This window comes from Myotis myotis, unplaced genomic scaffold (genome assembly GCF_014108235.1).
Source record: "Myotis myotis isolate mMyoMyo1 unplaced genomic scaffold, mMyoMyo1.p scaffold_m19_p_7, whole genome shotgun sequence".
NCBI lineage: Eukaryota > Metazoa > Chordata > Mammalia > Chiroptera > Vespertilionidae > Myotis > Myotis myotis.
The window spans coordinates 17,129,784-17,152,310 of NW_023416379.1; the positions used below are offsets into that span (position 1 = coordinate 17,129,784).

Genomic DNA, 22,527 nt, shown 5'->3' on the forward strand with positions numbered 1-22,527 from the left:
TAGTAAATAGTTTACTGTTTAGTTTTCATAAACTATGTATATTAACTTGTCATCCCTTTATTTCTTCAGCTCATTTTTTGAGGCATATATTTGTTTTGTGTTTGTTTTATATTTGGCTACAGTTGGTCACTAGTATACCCACTGGATCCAAAATGTCATTTGCAATTATGGTGTCAGATTTCGAAGAAGAGAGTTTCATGTATCACACGTTTTTTCCATGTGTGAGTTTTTGTGTTTTTTTGTAGTGCCTGTTTGCACTGACATCTCCTTTGTAGAGTTACAGGAAATTCTGTGGACACTGGGCTTGCGAACGCAGTGAGCTTCAGGAATACACAGGAGAACTGTTCTGTGCCTCATGAGTTCTTGGGCTTTCCCGGCACCCTATATAAGAACAGATCTGCCTTTTCTAAAGTATTTGGCAGTAAATCTGTAAATAGTGGCAAGTGTACTCAACCCTTCCATCTCAGCTCACTTTAGTTATTAGGTAACTTAGATGGTATGAAATCTAACAAAAGAAAAATTACCAAGGCATTATAATGTCAGCATGAAGATACTTTATGAAAACTGGGTAACTTTTTAACATCTACTTTATTGTTGCTTTCATTATATATTCACATAAAATATAGTTTTTTCTCTGATGAATTGAGAATAAATTGTATATATTGTGGTCCTTTACCCCTGTACTTCAGTGTGTCATTTCCTAAGAATAGGGATAGACTCTTAGCTAGCAAAAGTACAGCTACCAAATGCAATAGTTGAATCTACAGTTTGCCATCAATTTTGTCAAATGACCCAATATCATTTATAGCATATTTCCCCCTCTAGCATAGTATCCTAGTGTCAGCTATTGCATGTCTTCTAAGCTTCCTTTAATTTGTAACACTTTCAACGCCTTTCTCTGTCTTATGACACTGACATTTTTGAAGAACACATGGCCTGCCTGTCCTCCCAAATCTTTTAAATCAAATGTTCTTTGTGTTACACATTCTTAGCTGGAATATTGCAGAGGTGACGTGTATCCTTCTCGGTGTCACAGCTGGAGGCACATGAGTCCATCTGCCCCTCATTGGGGAGTAGGTGACTTTTGACTACCTGTGTTACCTGTGTTTTCTGTCTAGCTCCATATGGTATCAGAGAATCTACACGAAGAACAGGTTCACAGAAGGAAATCCAGAAGGGGATAGAAAAATGGTAAGTGAAAGCTAAATATGGTGTGTTTCTACTTTGAGAATAAGCATGTTGCTTCTTGCTAATTAACTCAGTTTTTAACAGCCTTAAAGATTTTTACTCATTTTGATTTTTTTTTTGTCTAGTCCAGAAAGCCATGTTCCTGTTTCCTTGAATTATCATCTGAGTGATATGTTTTTTGACCTGTTAAACTTCGCAGCTGAGACCCTCACATTAGGTGGAAGACTAGTCTATTGGTTACCAGTATACACACCAGAGTATGTAACATTAAATTATTTTATTTTTATATGATGTTTGTATATATAGCATATTTTTTTCACTAATTGTCTTTAGGATAAATATCTTTTTACTTAGTAAAATGGTAGTCTTTGTTTACCTACATATGTGTATAAAACTGGCCCCTTTCTCTTATTGATGGGATTACTTTGACCTGTTTATTTGATGTCAGGGGTTAATAAACTATGGCCGGTGGGCCACATACGGTCCTTAGCCTGCTTCTGTAAGGTTTTTGAGCTAAGACTGGTTTTATATTTTTAAAGGATTAAAAAACCCAAAAAGAACAATATGTGACAGAAACATACATGGCCCATAAAGGCTAAACTATTTACTCTCTAGCCCTTTAGAGAAAAAGTTTGCCAATTCCTGTTGTACCCACACTGGACTCAGTGCCTGATATAGCTGCTGTTCAGTGGCTGTTTTTTCAGGCCACAAGGAGGTAATTTCTAACAACTTCACTGAGTGATTCATGTACCTACTACTAGCTAGCTTTAATAGGTATTGGCTGTAATGATCGCATTAAATGCAAATGCATCTTTTTAAAAAACTAACACCAATATAAAAGCTATGCATATGCTTAAGGTCCTGATTATGTTCAACATTATTGATTTGGGTTTTATTATTCAGTAATTATTAATTGTAAATAGAGCTGTGTATATCAACAGTGAAAGACAAGATGTCTTGAACAAGATGAGATCCTTAGATTGGAAAGATAGTAGCAAGATCAAAATTGGGCTATTCTTCAATTTGCCTTAGAAATCTTTAAAAAAAATTACGCAAGTAAGCTTGCTGCTGGAATTTAGCTTATCTAAGGCAAGAGCCATTTTTGCACAGACATAAATAAATGTTCTCTCTGAAAATATTAATAAAACCCCATCTATCAGTTCACATACCAGATACCTGGGATCTGGCAGAATGTTGGATTACGTGAACGTAGTACTGGGAATAAAGAAACCAGTAAGCTAGCTTGCTTTTTACTTTAGAGAAGTCATTTCACTCCTTAGAATTAACTTTCCTTATTTCTAAAATGAAGAGCTTAAATGAGATTAACACTGGCAACAAAAACATAAGCTGAATCGGCATGAATGTGTAGCCTTCTTATCAGCTAATAAATAAATACATGGCTAAAGTTAGGCCAGGCCTTTGCAACTTCCAATGCAATGTTTATAAAACAAACAACAGAAAACAGCACAGCTTTCAACTGCCATTAAGAAAAGACAGACAACTTTAGCATTTCTAAAATGCTTTTTGTATAATTATGTATAGTGAATGTAAGAAAAAGAAAAATTACATTCTATAATCAAGTTCTGGTATTATTCCTTAAACCCAGGACATTTTGAAAAGTATAAGACATAGTAAAAACAAAGTACTACCTAAAAGCTTAGTTATTTGTGAAGAATTGTTAGAGCTGATGATTGAAAATGGATTTTCTCACTGTCTGGTTTTAAAGTGCAGTCAACAAACTTCTGTTTTTCTTCCTTGAGTCTAGATTCTCCTCACTCTAGTATATCAGATTTTTTACCAGTATCTAGATGCTCTGTATCTTTTCTCCTTTGTGTATTCTGTCCCCATTGCTTAATATACTCTTCTTCCCTCAGCTGGTAAAATTCCAGCCCTCTTTCAAAGCCATACTTAATTGTCACTACTTCTGTGAACTTTTCCCAACCCTTCTCAGCAGAATTATCAATCCTTCATCTGAGCTCTCATTGTTTACTAGGGGCCCAGTGCACAAATTCATGCACCTTGAAAGGAACTGTGGGCTGCGAGGCGGTAGGCACAGGGTTGGTCTCAGCCCATCCTCTGTACCCCCCGCTCGGCCCCTCCCGCCGTGGCCCCCAGTCCCCTGTCTGCCGGTAGCCCCGCTCCCGCTGCTGCCACTCCTACGTGCTAACATTGCCGGCCCCGCTTGCACCCGCTGACAGCATGGAGTGATTAGAGCCGGCACCAGCAGCGGGTGCAAGTGGCAGCTGCTGCCCCAGTCATCCCTCAGGAGCAGGGAGAGGTGGAGAAGTCCTCAAGGACATTCAGGACCAGCAGCCGCTGCTCACACTCAGTGATGGCGCCGAGTTATCGATACCGGTGCTGGGCACCGTCAGTGAGTGCAAGCAGTGGCTCCGGCGCCGGCTGCGGGTGTGACCGGGGCCGGCGCTGGCAGCAGGTGCGAACACCGGGCTAGACTGTGGTGTGCAGGAGCAAAGATTTTTTAGTAACCACCAGAGGCTTGTCCTGATCACAGCGACTGGCACCCTGCCTTGGTCTGGCACCCCCCGCTCACCTGCTCCACCATCTCGCCACTGCAGATGCCCACCATGTTCCACACATGCCCCCTGGTGGTCAGCACACGTCATAGCAACCAGTTGTTCGGTTGTTCCGCCCTTTGGTCTATTTGCATATTAGCCTTTTATTATATAGGATTCTTGCCACTCAGAGAGACTTGCAACGTAAAATTACTGTAGACCATTGGTATTTATGGGTTTATTATTCAGATTCCTAACTACTTGAAAATGATCCTGAAGAGTTGTGTAACATTCCTTTGGACAGGGCGTGAGTTCCACTCCTGTGTGACTGATGTTAGAGGAGTTGCTAAGTTATTTGACCAGGTTCCACATGTCCATATAGGGTTGTTTTCTGAAGTGATTGGAAACCGTTTCTTTGTGAATGATGTCCTTTAATAGAGATCCAATCGGTAGTGCTCATGATAAAGATGCTGACAAAGAGAAGAAACTTAATAAAGTGCCTCAAAGTAGGATTGGGGGATAAAATTTAATTGTAATAAAATTAATTTTGTGGCTCAGAGCAGTGAACAGAACATGTTTTTCATGTCTCGTATAGGAAACAGAAAAAAGTGATTTCCTAAACTGTTTTCAGTAAGTGCTCCAATCAATAACAAATCTGTTTCTCAAATGGGAGGTGGAACTGTAGTAGTATTTCAAAATAGTCCAAGGCATGAAAATTCACAAGAAAATAAGTGATTTTCAAAATTGATTCATGGAAACGCTAGGGCCTATATATATAGTCTTTCTTGGCTTTTATAAAAATGTTAAAATGTAATTTGTATACCATGCAAGTCACCCTTTTAAAGTGCATGGTTTTTAGTATATACACAAAGTTATGCAACCATCACCATTGTCTAATTACAGAGCATTTTTTTAAAAATAGATTTTATTGATTTTTTTACAGAGAGGAAGGGAGAGGAATAGAGAGTTAGAAACATCAATCAGCTGTCTCCTGCACACCTCCCACTCGGGATGTGCCCGCAACCAAGGTACATGCCCTTGACCGGAATCAAACCCGGGACCCCCTCAGTCCGCAGGCCGATGCTCTATCCACTGAGCCAAACCGATTAGGGCTACAGAGCATTTTTATTCCCCAAAGAAGCCCTGTGCACATAAGAAATATCTATCACTTCAGTTCCTGGCAGCTGTTTATCTGTATCTGTGGATTTGCCTGTTCTGGCTGATTTAGGTTTTAAATAGATGCTTGGATTGTAGAGGAAAGTAATCAAATGGAATTAAGATAGGATGCTGCAGTATCATTATAGTCCAGGCATAGTACCATTTATAGCTTCCATTTAATAGTTTGCACACAGTTCATGACTATGAAATATATTAGTAAATATATAGTAAAGAAATTTTACTTTACTGCTGTTCTTTTAGATGGTATTTTGGGAGTATACTGTTAAATTGATTGTCTTATTAACATAATAGAGTAGTGGTTAAAAACAAACTTGTTAATGATAATGATGACCCAAATGATGTACCTTCCTGCTTAAACTTATAGATCAAGTCAGAAAGAGAATCTGAAACATGTAAATATTTTTTTTCTGCTGTTAAGCCAAACACTGGTGACTTTGTTTTAGCAATTTACCATCATTGAAGTCATAAGTATTAAAATTGTATTGGTTTTGTACTTCTGGTTTGATTTATAAGTTTATTTTTTATTTTATAGTTATATAGGGTATATAAGCATAAGGAATTTATCTCTAATTTATGTTTGTATATATTTAAGTAATGTTTTAATAAAGATGCTTTGTCATCTCCACCAGGAAATAAAAGATCTTTTTTTTCCTTTGAAAGCAAATTTGACAAACAGTATTAGACATCTGTAAACCCTGCTGTTCGCAAGTGTAAGGTCAAGGCTCTATCTTCTCTCTTATCACTTTTTATTTTAATCTGCCAATCATAGTGCTGAATGTATTCCTTCATATCATAAATGTTTTGTACGAAGACTCCAAATTGATTTTAACTATTGTAGAAGTACAACATTTCTAACAATATAGTAAACGTTAGAGAATTATTAGATGAGGTAAAACCTGAATGGTCATTATTTGTTGGGAAGCCTTAAGGAAGTAGTCTGAGAAAGACTTCAAGCGAATTCCTCCCACTGATAATAATGAAGTGCATTATAGATGTTGCTTGGTAAGTGGGTGATGAGGGCTTTGAGCATGTGGTTGAGGTAATGGGGAGAGTGCCTTAAAGGTCAGAGAGACCTCGAGGTCAGTCAAACGGGTGGTGAAGACAATGTTGACGCGTTAGAACAGGCTGGCTGACAGGCTAGTCTTCTACGTGAAGTGTGGTCAGCTTCTTACCCATTTGGGAGCTTTAAATGTCCCCATATGATAAATGTTTCCAGAGACTATCTAGAAAGGTATAAAGATTTGCAAAGGAAAAGTAAAAACTGGCCATCACAGTGTTATTAATGGTACCCATATTTTCCCCCATTGTTCTTCTGCATTCTGTTCTATAGCTGTTTCCCCACGTCTGTCACCTGCTTTTTCTGCCAATATTGATACCAATAACCTGTCCGATGTCAGGTTCTGAACTACTGCAGCCTGACTGTCCTGTTTTCTAGGTGTCATCGTCTCCATTCACATGGTTCCTGTGCTGCACAGTAGCAGTTACCACTGCTCATTATCATGGCTCCCTTCAGTTTTATTTCACGGTTAAGGTGGCCAGAGAACTGGTGTCATCTGTAATGTTTATTTTAGTGGTAGCCTATTTGAAATATCTTATAAATAACTTTAGCCTGGTATTTTTACAAAGTTAATGGAGGTCCCAGGATGCCATTAAAATTTTGCAGGGGCAAAATTTTATTAGGGCAAGTATATGCCGTAGTGGACTTGATACTTTAGGAAATTATAAATCTCCTGATGAATCAGTCTCATGAATGTCAAGTTATAGAATGTATTTATCTGTTTTAGGTGTTCTTGTGGGATCCTTTAGGGTAATTGTCTTGTATTTTTGTGGTTTAATTTCTTGTAATTCTTCAATAAAACATACTTATATTCTCTTATTCCCATTCTGCAGGTAAAACAAACTACTTTTCTCAGATGTGGTAGTATTAAAATACCTTGCTTTTTTAAAAACCTAGATTGTTTATGGGTTATGTAAGCGGTGAATATTAAATAAACTAGTACCACATGACTGTAGTGGGAGGGGGTCTCATACACACCGGGTAACCCCAGTGACCATCCTGTGTGGGGTGTAACAGTCAGCTGTTCTTCCTTCAGGTACACTGAAGAGATGGTACCCTGGCATCCTTGCCTGAAACTTATTAGCAACTGTGAGCAGAAGCTTTCTAGTCACACAGCAAGGCGCTTGATAACAATGGAAAAGGTGAAGAATTTTGAGGTAAGTTATCCTAATACTTTTGGCATAAATTCTGGAAGGATCACAAGTTGATTTCTTTAGTTTTCCTCTAATGGAGTTTGGAAATGTTAGTCCTTGATTAAAAAAAAAAAAAAATTGATGAATTCAGAAAAAAAAATCAGTGAATTCAGGAAAAGTCGGAAGGTGAAGAGGTATGTGGCATTTGGTGGAGTTAGCAGGGGTGGGGAACATCTGGCCGGTGGGCCATATAAGGCCTGGGAAAATCATTTGGTCAGGCCCTGCCAAAGCATTAGGGGTGAGTTAATTAGATGTTTAACCAAATATAGCAGGCCAATTTTTAAGTTGATAATTTTATATGGCCTGTGAATGATGTTACAGATATTCAAATGGCCCGTGGCAAGTTCCCCACCCCTGCGTTAGAGGGTTGAGGTAGGATATAGAAATTGAATAGAAGCACAGAATTAAAGTTGACCTTAACTTCTCAGACTTTATTTGACAAACTTGTTGCTAACTCAATTATAAAACAGAGCACTCTTAATATAACTCTCATTTAATTAGCAAACTGCTGGTTACCATTTTCTCCAAGAGCATAACCTGCTTAATTGTAGACTATACTGAATAGGAAATATCACTTTATATAAGGGAGAAAGTAGCCTTGTAGGGCCCAACACATCATCTTTCTTCTTTCCTCCTCCTCTCCTCTCCCCCCTCCCCCCCCAACACACTTAGGCTTGAGAAGAAAGAACAAAACATCTGCCGTATCTCATGTCTAGATCAGAACAGAATTGATATGAGTAACGCCTTATAATGGAGCTTGACTAAATGCAAAGAATGCTCTTTGGATTGTACTTGACCTGGATTGACAACGGAAGCCCTCCCAAATTTACTGGAAACTTGGGCAAGCTTCATCTTTGCTTTGGGTCTATAGGGTGAACAGAAAAGACCAGAGTGTGACTGCCTTAGAATTTAGCGATGTGGGCATCTTTTCATGCCTGTTGACCATCTATCTGTATGTTTTCTTTGGAAAAATTTTTATTTAGATCCTCTTCCCTTTTTTAATCAGATTTTTTTTTTTGCTATTGAGTTGTATGTGTACTTTATATATGTTGTATATTAACCCTGTATCTGATATAGGGTTTTTTCTTGTGATGTCTTTGTCTAGTTTTGGTATCAGGGTAATGCTGGCCTTTGAGTTTTAATTCTTCTTTGAATGGTTCTTAGAGCTCACCAATGAAGCCATCTGGTCCTGGACTTTCGTTGGGAGGTTTTTGATTTCCGATTTAATTTCCTTATTAGTAATCTGTCTGTTCAGATTTTCTGTTTTCTTCATGACTCAGTCTTAGAAGGTCGTATGTTTCTAGGAATTTATTTACTTATTCTATGTTGCCCAGTTTGTTGGTGTGTAATTGTTTATAGTAGTCTCTTATAATCTTTGTATTTCTGTGGTATCACTTATAATGCCTCCTTTTTCTTCTGATTTTATTTCATTTCTATTTTAATTGTGGACAATTTCACAGTTTCATTCCCTTGAGTTTAATTTAAGAAAGTCTAGTATTCCAGATTTATAATATTTTTCTAAGCAAATTAATTTGATACTGAGAAGAACTAGAGAATGATATAAGGATGCTTCTGAGAATTTTTCTTCTACATGAAAATGATAAGGGCACTCACCTTAGATATTTTTAAAGCTTTAAAGCAGTATTAATTTTTGTTTGGTTGCTTTTTATCATTTTTCCTTTTAAAATTTATTTTTTTAAAGGATAAAGACTAATACTCAAGTAACTTTTGAGATGTCTTATAAGATCAAATTTGATCAGTGAGTTTTAACTAGTATGGGATTTACTATAACTTAAAATACTCTCTTGTTAAATTCATCATGCTTGGTTTTTAATTAATTACTTCATTTCTACCTTCTGTTTGTATGGCGAGAAGTGTATATAATTGCAGCAAGATCTCAGTCCTTTATAATGCAAGTGATGACATAAAATTGTCAAACAGTTCTCACACGCGTCTAACAAATTATTCTTGGACTTGTTCAGTGTTGTTGATTTTGGCAATGGAAGACTATTAATTTTAGATTTTTACACTTTTGTATATGTATCTCTTCATTTTTGATTTGTCACTTGTTAGGTTTAACTTCAGTATGACTTTTGGCCCACTTGCTAGGTTATTATAAAATGTTCTTTCTTTCCCTCTTTTAAAATGTAAACAAATGCAAAAACTGTCTAAAGAATATGGATTTTTCATAAAATTTTGTATCTTTAGATTATTGGCAATAGTTTTTAGATTTATTGAACATTAGTAGTAAAGAAGAACATTCTTGCCAACCATGTTGAAATGATGAAGATGCCTGATAAGGAAAGCTAGTTTTTTGGTTAGTATTCCATGTTTATATAGTCTGAAAGCTAGGTGAGTGATAAATAACACATTAATAATGCTTTATTGTTTACAAAGCTTTTAGATCCATTGACTTTATTATTTTGTACATTTTAGAGACTAGGAATTGGCTGAGTTGAGAACAAAATTCTTCTTTGTTCTTGAAATCCTGTACCCTTTTTTAGGCGTCATGTCGCCTCTTTACCAAAACACATTTCTAGCTTTAGAATATGCCAAGATTAAAAGGCAGATACTAGTTTCTTTTAAAGATGGTCTTTCTTCAGCACTCATGGGACGATGGCAGAATATGATTTGTTTTACCAGGACTCATTTCTCCTGTTGATACAACATGTAACTGATGTTGCTATATATAGTTTTGGTCAGAGTGGTTACTCTTTTTTTTTTTTTTTTTTTTTTTTTTTTTTTTTTTTTTTAAATATATTTTATTGATTTTTTTTACAGAGAGGAAGGAAGAAGGATAGAGAGTTAGAAACATCGATGAGAGAGAAACATCGATCAGCTGCCTCCTGCACATCTCCTACTGGGGATGTGCCCGCAACCCAGGTACATGCCCTTGACCGGAATCGAACCTGGGACCCTTCAGTCCGCAAGCCGACGCTCTATCCACTGAGCCAAACCGGTTTCGGCGATTTCTGCCATTTGTGACCTGTTTCTTTGTCTCCGCATTTTGGCAGCTTCCCTGTGTTGATAGAGTGGCCCTGTGCGCCAGGTGTCCTGTAGGGGCCAGTAGCTCAGCCTCCCCAGTTACCTGGGGTGGACACTCTTGGTGCACTCTTGGTGCCTTGGTTGTTGTAAAATCACTGGGAGGAATTGACCTCCAGGCCAATTGGCTGTGAGAATCAGCTGTGTCTAAAGTGGGAGAACTTCTGTGCTGAAGACACCCTTCTGGGGCAAGACTTGCTTCAGTGGGGCTTTGGTGCTCACTGAGTCTGCTCCCTGAGTGCGTCCCTTATGGATCTGAGGAGTTGCAGTCTGGATGGACCCCCTCTGACCACTGGGTACAGTGGCTCCTGGATCTAAGGAGGTGCTAATTCAGCCTCTGCCTGAGGCCACACAGCAGGAGCCACGAAGAGGCTCAGCTGTGAAGCAATGCAAGCCGCTGCGGGGCCTTGGGCCTTCTCTTGGAAGTTCCAGGTCTGCCTGGTTCGGCTGCAGTTAGGTACATTCACATGCAAAAGCCTCTGCCGCAGCCTGGGTGGGGCGGGGTCTCAGGGAGTCAGAGGGCGGAGAAAGCGGCCATGGCCGATTCTCCGCCCGGAGTCGTGCGTCTCAGTGTTCCGGTAACGGCTGCAAGCACCTCTGAGGGAAAGCCGCCCTCAAGTTCGCTCGCTGCCGGACAGACCAGCTTCTCCCCGTGTGAGACCTGGGTCCCCAGAGACTTCCCGGAACCGGAGTTCAGAGCCGTCGGGAGTTTGTGATTCAAAAAGACAGCCGCGTCCTCAGGCGCCACCCCCTTTCCTCGCGCGTGCCGCCGTACCTCTGCACTTCACCTCCGCAGCGCCTCTGGCTCTCAGCGTGCTTTTCTTTCCTTCTAGTTGTGGAATTTACACTCAGCCAGCCTTCCTGTTGTTCTGGATGATGTTTGCTCAGTCCTTTGGGGTAATTTTCAATTGTTGTGTGAGGCGACAATTTCCCGGTGTTTACCTATGCCGCCATCTTAGTTGCTCCCAGAGTGGTTACTCTTATACAGTAGTTTTCTCTTATGAAATTCATAGGAGAGAAATGCTGATCTCCACAGTTGTGCATAGCAGATTGGAATATGAGTGTAATAATTACATCTCCAGTGAAAGTCACCTAAAAGAATACTCTCTCAACCTTTTCTACCAGTATACTTGGACAGATGAAAAAGATCCCATAGTAGCCATTTTCAAGACTTCCTTGAAGTCTTTTTTATACGTCTATGTCACTATTACACTCTATAGTACTTGTTTAAATATAAAAAATTATTTAAAATTGTCATTGCACTAAATGGGCCATCCTGTGCGCTCTTTGTTTTGTGGTTTGTTTACCTGATTTGGTAGCTTATACTCCTAGTTATTTTGAGAAGGACTAAAGTATTGGTAAGTTTTATTCTAGGTTTTATATGGACATTAATTTAGATTAGTGTTAAAATATTCTGTAAAATAGTTGCCATTATTTTTTATAGCTAGTCAGAGTGGTTCAGATTATTTAAAATAAATAATAGTGGACGATCATAGTGGCAGGTGATGAAAGTTAATGTAATTTTTTATTTTGGGCTGAATGAAATGTCTAGTAACATGAAGCTGATGAATGCTTCATTAATCAGAATGGAAGGTGGCCAAAACTGAGGGTTTTGACTAAAGGATTGAAAGAGTTTGAAGCTGTGGAGAGAGAAAGAAGAATGAGCATTATAACATGGTTTAGATGAGGAAGGGAGAGAAGAGACACTGAGTTCACTTGTTTGAGACAATGACTTATTGATGGCTTGAAGTGGAAGAAATTTGTCTTTGTGATAAGTAGTTTATATAGTAGAATGGTAATAAAGTTATATTGCTAATCATAAACTGGTGTTTTGCTGAAATAATGCTAGTTCCTGATTCCATTTGCATTATTCTTTCTTAGAATTAAAGTCAGTAGTTGTTTTTTTTCTTTAGCAGCTGTTTGAATTAAAGGTGTTTCCTTCTGGTTGTCTTTTTTGCTGAAATATTTTTGTTTTTTGCCTGTTCATTGTAGGATGGTGGTCAGTTTCCTTATGATTAGAACTATGAAAGATTAGAGATTAGGTATGAAGTATTTTAATCATACAGCATGGTAGTGGGAAGTAGATGCTACTTCATTTATCAGTAAGAAAAATAAGACAAGTAAGAACATTGGTAATTGGATATGAACTTATTCTAGGTCTTAATACAGTACCATATTCATTATCGTGAAAGTGTGTGTGTGTGTGTGTGTGTGTGTGTGTGTGTGTGTGTTGTTTGTATGTGTATGAGCGAGGACCTTTCTAAAATTTATTTTGCAAAAAGGTCAGAAGGAAAGTACTTGCATTATCTGTAAATCATACATTGAAATGTTTGAGAAAGGCTTATAAAAGCAGAATCCTGGTGATGTTACATATCATGTTGCAGAATTCCATTTTAGGGATCATGTCTCCTACTTCTGAATGAATTGCTTTGCTGTTAAAGGTACTTTTCCTTGAATTTAAATTTTAGAGGGTTATCATTTTACTTTTTCTTTTATACTTCTGCAACTAAATAATTTTGCCGAACAAACTGGATTTTTTGTTAAGTTAATGGTCTTGTAATAGTTTTAAGTTATTGTTTCTGGCAAATCAAGAAGCAGCAAAAGTCTGTCTGTCCGTCCGTCCCCCCCCCCCCCCCCCCCCAACCCGGAAGGCAATTATTTAAGATCTCTGGAGCTACTTATGGTGCTCTTTGGATATGACTCTTATTTGTAGGACAAAGCTGTTCCCTCAAGGCAGAGCACCTGTTTTTATGTTCCAGCTCTAATGCTCATATTTTCAAGCTTGACAGTAAAATAGTCTTTAATGTACTGATGCTGTAGAATCTTAGGCAGATGTCAGTTGCAGAATATAAAGTACAACCTGGGAGCCCAAGGTATGACTGGTTTAGATACATGGAAGTTTATGTGTTGAATTAGCATAATCCCCTGGAGCTTCCTTTATAATTCTCATCTGACAAAATTTCCACTTTGTATTTTTTTCTTATTTATCATGTTATTTAACTTAGAATGATCTTTCTAGTGCTCTTCAAATTCAAACATGAACTTGTGTCTTCTTCCCATTCCTAACCCACCAAGAATGCAACCCTGAGATTTTAACTCGTATTTTTTTGTCCATAACGTAAGTGCACAGTTTAATGAATAGTTATAAAGTGAACATCTGTGTAACCACCACCATGGTCAAGATTACTGAGTCATGCAGCACCCCAGAAGCACCCCCTGTTGTGGCTATTTCTGATCATAAACACCTCTCCTAACAGTTGTAACCACTAATCTGACTATTATGGTAATTACTTGCTTGTTTCCCTTTGTAATATTTTCACTACCGAATTCATCCCTAAGCAAAGTAATTTTGCTTGTTTTTGCTCTTTATATAAATGTAAGTGTGTTTATTAATTTTTTAATGAATTGTGACAGTTTTAAAAAGTTGCCTAGGAGATAAAGTTTCCAAATTAAAGCGAGAGAGTATGTATATGTGTGCCTGCACATGTTTTGGCATATTACTCATCTTTTGCTGCTTAGTTAGGGTCAGTACAGTTCTTCTTAATTTTAATTAAATATTAGATATAGTAACTAATAAATCGTCATTACATTTTTACCTGGTGTGTTGAACCTGTATTCTTTTAATAATTGAGGTTTTAAGTTTTGAGTTTTATAAAGGTACAGATTTTAGTGGAGAGCATGTAGAAAATACTCATGTTCTTGTTCATCATGAGAGCATGACTATCCATGATATTCTTTTTACAGTTAGAAAGAAATTATGTGCTGAGTGCCAGATGTCAAAGTTCAGTTGTTAAATGTCAACTCATTTTCAGAACTCTAGATATGAAGATTTTAATATAAAAATATTTTAATAGACTTTAGGTAATTTAATATCTTGAAGAGTAATGACATTTTTTAAAAAGGTACAAATCATATGTAAATACCTAATTTTGGGATGAAGATTCTCAGCCTTACCTTGTTCCCATTAAGCATTGTGCTGGTTTCTCTTAATAGTATTAGATGCCAGACTCCTGACCTCCTTGTCCTTGGTTTGGAAATGGCCGAGTGCTGTTTATAGTTGTATAACTTTAGCACAAGTGGTTTCTATAGCTACTGTCCAGTACCAGATGTAGAACAGTGGGAAGCTTTGATAAGGGGAGCAGGATTTTTAAACAAAAGCCGGACATGGGTAATTACCCTGAAGCTGAACTGAGGCCCATTATGTTCAGCACTGTCATTTACATTTCATTTCACTCTTTGCTGATTACAAGAAAGAAAAGCTACGCACTATTTTTCTCTTCCATGTCTTTGCCTTCTTCCTCTGACCTTATTTAAGAATATATATTATAGCTTTAATATTTCATGAACCCAAAGTCTTTCTTGACACAATTCGATGAGCATTGCCTGGTTGATGGCTTTTACTGTGATGACAGCATCATTGGTTTTCACTTATCATAGAATAAGTTCCCTAAGCCATTTGTATTCAAGTGTTTGCAATGAAACTGCTGTTCTATATAAACCACTGTCACTTTAAGGATATGAATGACTTAAGGTCAGTACTAGTGAGGTAGGAGAAATCATTATCTCATTATCAGGAACTGTCAGTAACGGGACAATTTAAACCTGACCTATAGTTAATGTAGAAACCATTTGGTTTTCTTCTTCATCCCCAAAGTGACACCTTTCTAGGGAAAATCTCTTGTTTTTAAACAGTAATTTTAGTTAAACTGATGATTATCCTAAAGTATTTTCACTGAAGTTTAGGGGAATTATATAAAAGTAACTCTTGGCTGTGTGTAAAAGGACATGAGAGAGCATTTTGACTTTAGTCAGAATGTGAGTGGGGACTGGGGTGAGAGATGAGGCCGTAGAGTTAAGCAAGGGATCCAGTTTGTAGTAGAGGTTGGGTGGCAGCAAGGAAGTGAGGAAATTCACACTGGATGACTCCTTTTTCTCTGTGTAAACAGAGGTGTTTGCTGGGAGTGAATAAATGGTTATTAATATAAGGGCTTCCGGGCAGGTGAAATTTTGGAAAAGATGCTATGAGAAATGAGAAAGAAAACTTTCTAATAATTTTTACATTGAAGTATTTTTCCATATTTTTGTATGTTTTCTTTCCCTGCCTTGATCACCTGTTCCCTGAGGGAAAAGCCATGGCTTTCATCACTCAGCATTTATGGAACCATTTGTGTGAAGTGTTGAGGCTAAACAGACTAATAAGGTGTAGTTTTTATCCTTAGAAAACTTGCCCAGTGAGAGAAATGGTTGCCCAGCCCGTTTCACCTTACTGTGTCGAGTCCTGTAGTGACCTGTGCAAGGTGTATAGGCACCAGAGAGCACCTACCTGAGGAGATGGTGCCTGAGTCAAGGGAGGAAGCCAGTATTTTAAGCAAAGGTGCTGAGACTGAGAGGTTGAGGTGCATTCAGGGAACCCTAGACATTTTAGTATGAGTGAAATCCTATCTATTTGGGGGAAGAATGGGTGGAGATGAAGTGGAAAACCAAAGGAATTCCTAGAGTTGAATGAAGGTCTTTGCAGACCAAAGAGTTCCAAGTTTATCCGGTTGGTGATGGCAGGCCCATGAGGGATGTTAGTTAGGAGAGGGGCAGAAGTTTTACAAACGTTACTTCAAAATACTATGTTTATGCAGGCAAGCTTGAGTTGTGGAAAGATAACCTGTGAAACCAGTGCCCAGGCTCCTGGCATGGTCGTGCAGTGATGAGGCTGTAACCTAAGAAAGGCAGGGTTGGAGAGTGTAGAGGATAACAGGCTTGGCAGGCTTGATGACTGATTGGACACGTAGGTGAGGGAGACCGGAGTTAAGGATCACTCTGAGAGTCTGGCTTGGGATAACTGAGTGGACGGTAGTTTTGCATATATTTTTATCCACCCCCTGCCCTAAAGGACAGGGCACAGTGCTGCTTCCCTGGGCTGGTGCCGTAGTCTTCCAGCTCGTACCCCTGTGCCTGCGATTGATCCTGCCAGTGCATATTTATACAGAAGCCAGAGTATCTTTGAGAATGTAAATAAGTACTGAAATTCCTCTGCTTACAAGTCATCAATGACTTTCTGTGGAATTTAGAATAAAATTGAAAATCCTTCAGTTAACCTTCAAAGCTAACCCAATCTACTCCTGACGCGCCTCTCTGATTTGTTTTGTGCCACTTTCCCTTTTGTTTACCAAGCCTTAGCCACACGGGTGAGCTTTTAGTTCCCAGAATGTCCTCACCTCTTTCCAGTCTCAGTCTTCTCCATTGTGTTTCCTCTCTCACTGCTTCCTAGAATGTTTTTCACCCTCTCATTCTGTAAGTTTAACCCATCCTTTCGGTCTCAGGTAAACATCACTTCCTTAGGGAAGCCTTTTTTGTCCACTTTCTTCACTCCATCTAACTAGGTGTGTCCTTATGTTTGTACTAGAGGCCTGGTGCATGGAATCGTGCGGGGGGGGGGGGAGCGCACGGGGGGAGGGGTTCCCCCTCAGCCTGGCCTGCACCCTCGCGCAATCTGGGACCCCTCGGGGGATATAGCAGTGCACCAAGTGGCAGGCAGCCAGGGAGGAGCCCGAGCCTGCATCACACCACTCGCGCTCATCCCGGGCCCCCTGTGCCTCCAGCTGCCGCTCTGTAGCGCTGCTGCGGAGTAGGGAGAGGCTCCTGCCACCGCAGCTGCGCTCACCAGCGTGAGCCTGGCTTCTGGCTGAGCAGCGCTCCCCCTCTGGGAGCGCACTGACCACTAGGGGGCAGCTCCAGTGTTGAGCGTCTGCCCCCTGGTGGTCAGTGCACATCATAGCGACTGGTTGACCAGTCGTTCAGTCGTAATAGTCACTTGGGCTTTTATATATGTAGACTAGGGACCCGGTGCACGAATTCGTGCCTGGGTGGGGTCCCTCTGGGTGGCTTGCAGGGATCGGGCTGAAACCCACAGTCCAGCACTGCCTGCAGCTCCTACCTGCCGCTCCCACTCATCCTGACCCCACTGTGTCTGCCGTAGGCTCGTGCCCAATCAGTCCCGATCAGGAGAGGCTCGCACTGCCACAGCAGCACTCGCCAGTCATGGCCCTGCATCTGGTGCCCTCCCAAGGGGAGCGGCCTGTGGGATTGGGCTGAAATTGGCTCTCCGACATCCCCCAAGGGGTCCCGGATTGCAAGAGGGCGCAGGCCAGGCTGAGGGACCCCACTGGTGCACGATCGGGCTGGGGAGAGGCCGCGGGAGGGCTCCAGGGCGTATCCAGCCCATCTTGCTCAGTCCCGATTGGCTGGACCCCAACAGCAAGCTAACCTACCAGTCAGAGCATCTGTCCCCTGGTGGCCAGTGCACATCATAGTGACTTGTCGACCGGTTGACTACCCCCCAGTGGTCAGTGCACGTCATAGCGAGTGGTTGAGCAGTCTTAGCATATGATAAGCATATTATGCTTTGATTGGTTGTTCTGCCGTTTGATCTATTTGCATATTACCTTTTTATTATATAGGAATAGTGCTCTTCTCACTGTTTAATCACAGTTTGCAAGTATATGTTTGGGGATATATTGTTTAACGTTTGTCTCCTACTAGTATATAAGCTCTCAACTCACAGACCTTGACTGTTTTGCCCACCACTCAGTAAATGTTTAGGAAATGAATAGTAACTGCTCACTGATTATTTTGGGCCTTTCCTGAATAAAAAGACAATTAAATTTAACAGTATTTAAACTACCTATTTGAAGGAAGTGTGGGAACAGATAGTTACAGCTAGCTAAAATTTTCTGTTTGAACATGTACTCAATTTTATTATCTTAACAGCACTCTTCAGAAATCACCGTTACAGCCTTAGCTGTTTTGACTCAGTGGATAGAGCATCAGCCTGTGGACTGAAGGGTCTCAGGTTCAATTCCAGTCAAGGGCACATGCCCGGGTTGCGGGCCCAATCCCCAGTCGGGGCATGCAGGAGGCAGCCAATCAGTGATTCTCTCTCATCATTGATGTTTCTATCTCTCTCTCTCCCTCTCCCTTCCTCTCTGAAATCAATAAAAATATATATTTTTAAAAAAATCAGTATTACAAAACATTCTAATTGTGTGGTACCTGAACTTCATATCTCATGAGAAGCAAACCAGAAAGCAGCCGAATCACCATCCTGTGGAAAATCCCAACACCTTTCCTCTCCTCAGGAGATGATGATAACAAAGAATGGCCGGTTTCTGGGGGGAGCAGTAGTTGGAAGGATTGCTTTACTGAAGTGGAGTTCTCAGTGTCGTCGCTTGAGTCATCGGGGACACTCCATTTGGGAAACACTCTTACATACTCATCTCGTAGTATAATCCAGTGTCATTAGTTCCATTTACAGTGTCAGTTTCAAATGTTACTACAGAACATATAGTTTCTTTCTTGAGAATTTGTTTCCCTTTAGATTATTATGTTATAAGTGGCTGAAGTGCTTTCCTTTTAATGTCTTTTTTTGTGATGCTCTATCTTGATGTAGGGTTAGTTTTAAAAATAATTAAGGAATAGCTTGAATAAGGTCTAGTTTATGTACTCTTTCTTATTTTAGAGAATACTTTGTAATTCTGGGTTGGACACCGATGACAATTTTATACTTTAGAGTCACCAAGGTGAATACGTAATGTGTATTTCCACATCATTCTTTAAAAAATGAAATGCTGATGCTCCCTGGAGAAAAATAGCCACCCTGGTCATGTTGGTTCTCTGTAACTAGTGACTAGATGTTTACAGTAGTCAGGACTCAAACAGAGAGGGAAGGAGTGCCCCTGTACCTATGGTCAGCTCAGTTTCAAGCTATCTTTATCCACAGCAGGAAATCCTACCTGCTTCTGCCAGCAGAGGGCAGTGTACACATGTAAGTATACTACAATTTGTAAGGTTTTGGTTTCTTTGGCAAGTGTGTTGAAATTCCTCACGTTTAGAATTAGCAGTACTGGTAGGACAGGACTGGGGGGGACAGTGGTTAAAGCGTTCTGTCTAAAAGCTTAGATCTGAAATACGTGCTACCATAATATTGCTGTTCAGTGAGGAATGTCCTCTAAATGTCAAACTCCATTTTGAGCTACTTACTAGTCTACCGTGTGGGAAGTTAACTTTTCAACCATTGTTTTGATGTAATTTCTACTAAAACAAGAAAAATAGAAGTGTTGGAAAAAATGTAAGCTTTGAAGTCTCATCTAGGCTACAGTTCTACCAGTGCTACTTAACTAGCTGTGTGACCAGTGGCAGATTACTCAAACTCCTTCAGTCTCCCTTTCCTTAGCTGAAAAATTTAGATGATAACCTGCTGTGAAAAGATGCAGACAATTTAATAGTGGATTTATATAAAACACATAGTTGTAAATATATACTTGTTGCTTTCTTGACTCGGAACTGGTATATTTCTTGTCATATTTACAATTGCTGTCTGTCTTACAAGGTTAAGTGATAGGTCTGAAAGCTGTATATTTCCATTAGGAAGCCATCTGTAGCTAGCACAGACTTTCCTACAGAAACTCTTAATTTCTGGTTATAAAAAGATGATAAACAATAGACAGTGTAATCAACAATCTTCCTATTTTATTCATAGCTCTTTAACTCCTACCATGCTCCACAATTTAACCAGTAGTTAATGAAATTTGAGAAAGGTGGTCTGTAATTTTTCAGTGCCAGAGTTTTCTTTTTTGGCATTTCCCAATTCTCTCTGTGTTTTTATTTTTCATGAAGTATTTCTTGTTTACTAAAAATTGGTAGAACTCAAGGATTATGACACCTAGATATACTGGAAGACAGATTTGGAAGTGTTGGGAAAACCAGAAGTTAAACACTGGGACTGGGACGAGCTCTAGTTAATGGAGACATCAAGGGTTGTGTTGCCTGAGGATACTCTTGTCCTTTTAAGTAAACACTTTGGCCTTTGAGATAGTGAGCTGAAAAAAACCCCTGCAGATACTCTTGTTTGAGATGGGCAGGGAATTCAAATAGAGAAGAGGCATGAACAGGTGGTGAAAAATATGTGCAGTTGACTATCGTCATCTCAAGTGTGAGCCCTGGTAAACTGAACTAAAGATAGGATGAGAGAAAAAAAAGTGTGCCATCTTCTTCGGCATTGAGGCAACATAAATTCTGAGTGTTGCAAATACTAGTAGTGTATTTCATATAGACCAAGTTATATTTGAAATGTTTATTGTTCATAGGTATATGATATCGACATGAATATATGTAATAGTATGTATTAGCCCATAAATACACTGAATGTTCCATGTAGAACATTTTAGGAACCAGGACTTTCCATTCAGATGAAAATGGTAGCCAAAGTCCCTGGAGTGTCTGGCTTATCCGGAAGCAGGACTTATGCTGCTAAGTAATAGTAGAATGGCTCTTGCCGGATCCCTGGCTACATACATAAGGGATTTGGAGATACTGGGTTATCCAGTAGTTTTTGTTATAATGACTTATTTTACATTCAGGGGCAGCCAATCTTGCAGAAAGAATCTTTCCAGCGTATATCTCATGGGATTTTTCTCTACTCCCTGGGAAAGACAGAAAAGAGGTCCCCCCCCCCCCCAATCTCACCCGAGGTTGCATTTCTAAGGTTGCTAGTCTTTCCACCTTTCCCCGTATTGTGTGTTTCTCTGCCACTGGATCCCTGTAGAACTCAACCCATGGTCTTTAGAGTCTTAGGGGCTTTTTTTTTTTGCTTTTATTTTATTCTGAGGGATTCTTGAATCTAAACTGTTCAGACAAAGAATGTCATAGGTAGTCCCTACATATTGTCTAGAAAGCCATTAATTGGCACACGTTTTAATCATTACTTTTGGGTTTTTCACGCTTCTTCTGTTTATTCCCCGTCTCTGACTCTAATCTTCATAATTCTCTGTTCTGTATTTTCAGTTTGCCCCATTTATATCCTCCTGGTCAAAGGCAAGCTGTTTTGTTACGCTTTCTCTTTGGTCTAAGAGGAAGCCTACCTTCCATTGTGCTTCAGCTTTTGCCTCCTGCTTCCTCAGGTGAGCTGCACAATTGGCAGCTTTGGCCCGCTAGGCATGCAGGCACCTGAGCCCGAGTCAGTTCCCAGCCTGTCCTCCGTGCCTCTGTCTCCTGAGCTTGCGGCTGCTGGAGTCACACATTTCTGTCCTGTCTTACCCTCCTCACCACTGAGCTCCAGGCCAGTCCACAGGCATTGACATTCAGCCACCTGATGTGCAATTGAATCTACCTCCCAAACCTGAAGGGAAAGCCTCAGAATTGGGGAAAGTTTAAACCCATTTGGATTTTAGCCAGAAATGCTGGCATATTAGATTTGCATTTAGTAAGTTGAGCTTGGTCTCAATATGAGGAATAGACTGGAGCAGAAGCACTGAAGACAGTGGATCAAATGAGGAAAAGTAGGTGAAAACACTGGATACCCAAGCAAGTATAAAGTGGGTGATATGTTTTTCATTCAGGTAATAAAACAATAGGAAAACCAATATGCACCACAGAGGGAGATTTTGCTTACAGTAAATGACTGCTTTGGTTACAAGGTAACTAAAGAAATTAACTCAAACTCTTTTTATTTTCTGTATTTACCAACCAACCAGAACCAGGACCAGTACTCACATCTGCTAAGTGATCAGTTTCTGCCATACCAAGGTCATAATTCCTTCCGTGAGAAATATTTCAGTGGGATAACAAAAAGAATTGCCAAGGAAGAAAAATCTAGCCAGGAGTGAAAATTTTGACAATGAAGAAAGAATAAGGATTTCATAAAAAGGACATCTGGATGTGAACTTTCATGTGTGATACAGAAAACATGCACTGCTTTAAATAATTTTATATAACAAAAAAATGCTACAAAGTAAATTGAACAATTCTTTTAAAATTAGCCTTGTTTTATGAACTATTTTGTTGTATGTGGTCTTTTGAACTTTATTTAATTTATATTTGTACTTTCAAGTATTATGGAAATTAAAAACAGTTATATTTTTGGTAATTAATTTACAACGGGGACTACTATTGTTGACTTTTTAAATAGTTATCTTCAGACTATATTATAGGCAGTTAATAGTGGTTGAGAGTTTATTCATTAGAGTTAATTGTTTTCTTTTATTGTAATTGATTTACATAGCCACTAATAAATCTAATTGAGGATTTCTAAAGTTGTAGTATTCAGTGCTTTTAAGGGGGAATACGATGAAGGAAATGAATTTTTTTTTTTATCAATGCCTGACAAGTAGGTCATAACGGTGATAGTGATGATGAGAAAGGCTAGGACCTGACAACCTAAAAAGCTTACAAACTCCTTGAGGCCTGTCCACATCTGAAGCTCCTCTGTACCTTGGATTTGCTCCTGCAGTCCTAAACCTTGATTTAGGGTTAGGGTTAGGGCACAAGGTTAGGATTATGGCTAAGGCTAGGTTAGGGTTATGGTTAG

The 22,527-nt window shown here is 39.5% G+C and overlaps 1 protein-coding gene across 11 annotated transcripts in view; it reads left to right on the forward strand.

Moving 5' to 3' along the window:
• TRMT11 (tRNA methyltransferase 11 homolog) overlaps positions 1 to 22,252 on the forward strand; it is a 42,885-nt gene extending 20,633 nt beyond the window's left edge. For 9 of the 11 annotated variants that reach the window (XM_036317290.1, XM_036317291.1, XM_036317300.1 and 6 more), the window contains 4 exons: positions 1,119 to 1,191; positions 1,314 to 1,445; positions 6,974 to 7,094; positions 21,695 to 22,252. In XM_036317290.1, the coding sequence (XP_036173183.1) occupies positions 1,119 to 1,191; positions 1,314 to 1,445; positions 6,974 to 7,094; positions 21,695 to 21,826 (458 nt within the window). In that variant the 3' untranslated portion in view covers positions 21,827 to 22,252. Of the gene's footprint in view, positions 1 to 1,118; positions 1,192 to 1,313; positions 1,446 to 6,973; positions 7,095 to 7,802; positions 9,271 to 21,694 lie in introns of those variants that run through there. The other 2 variants (XM_036317292.1, XM_036317298.1) reach the window with 2 other exon arrangements.
• The last annotated feature ends 275 nt before the right edge of the window (positions 22,253 to 22,527 follow it).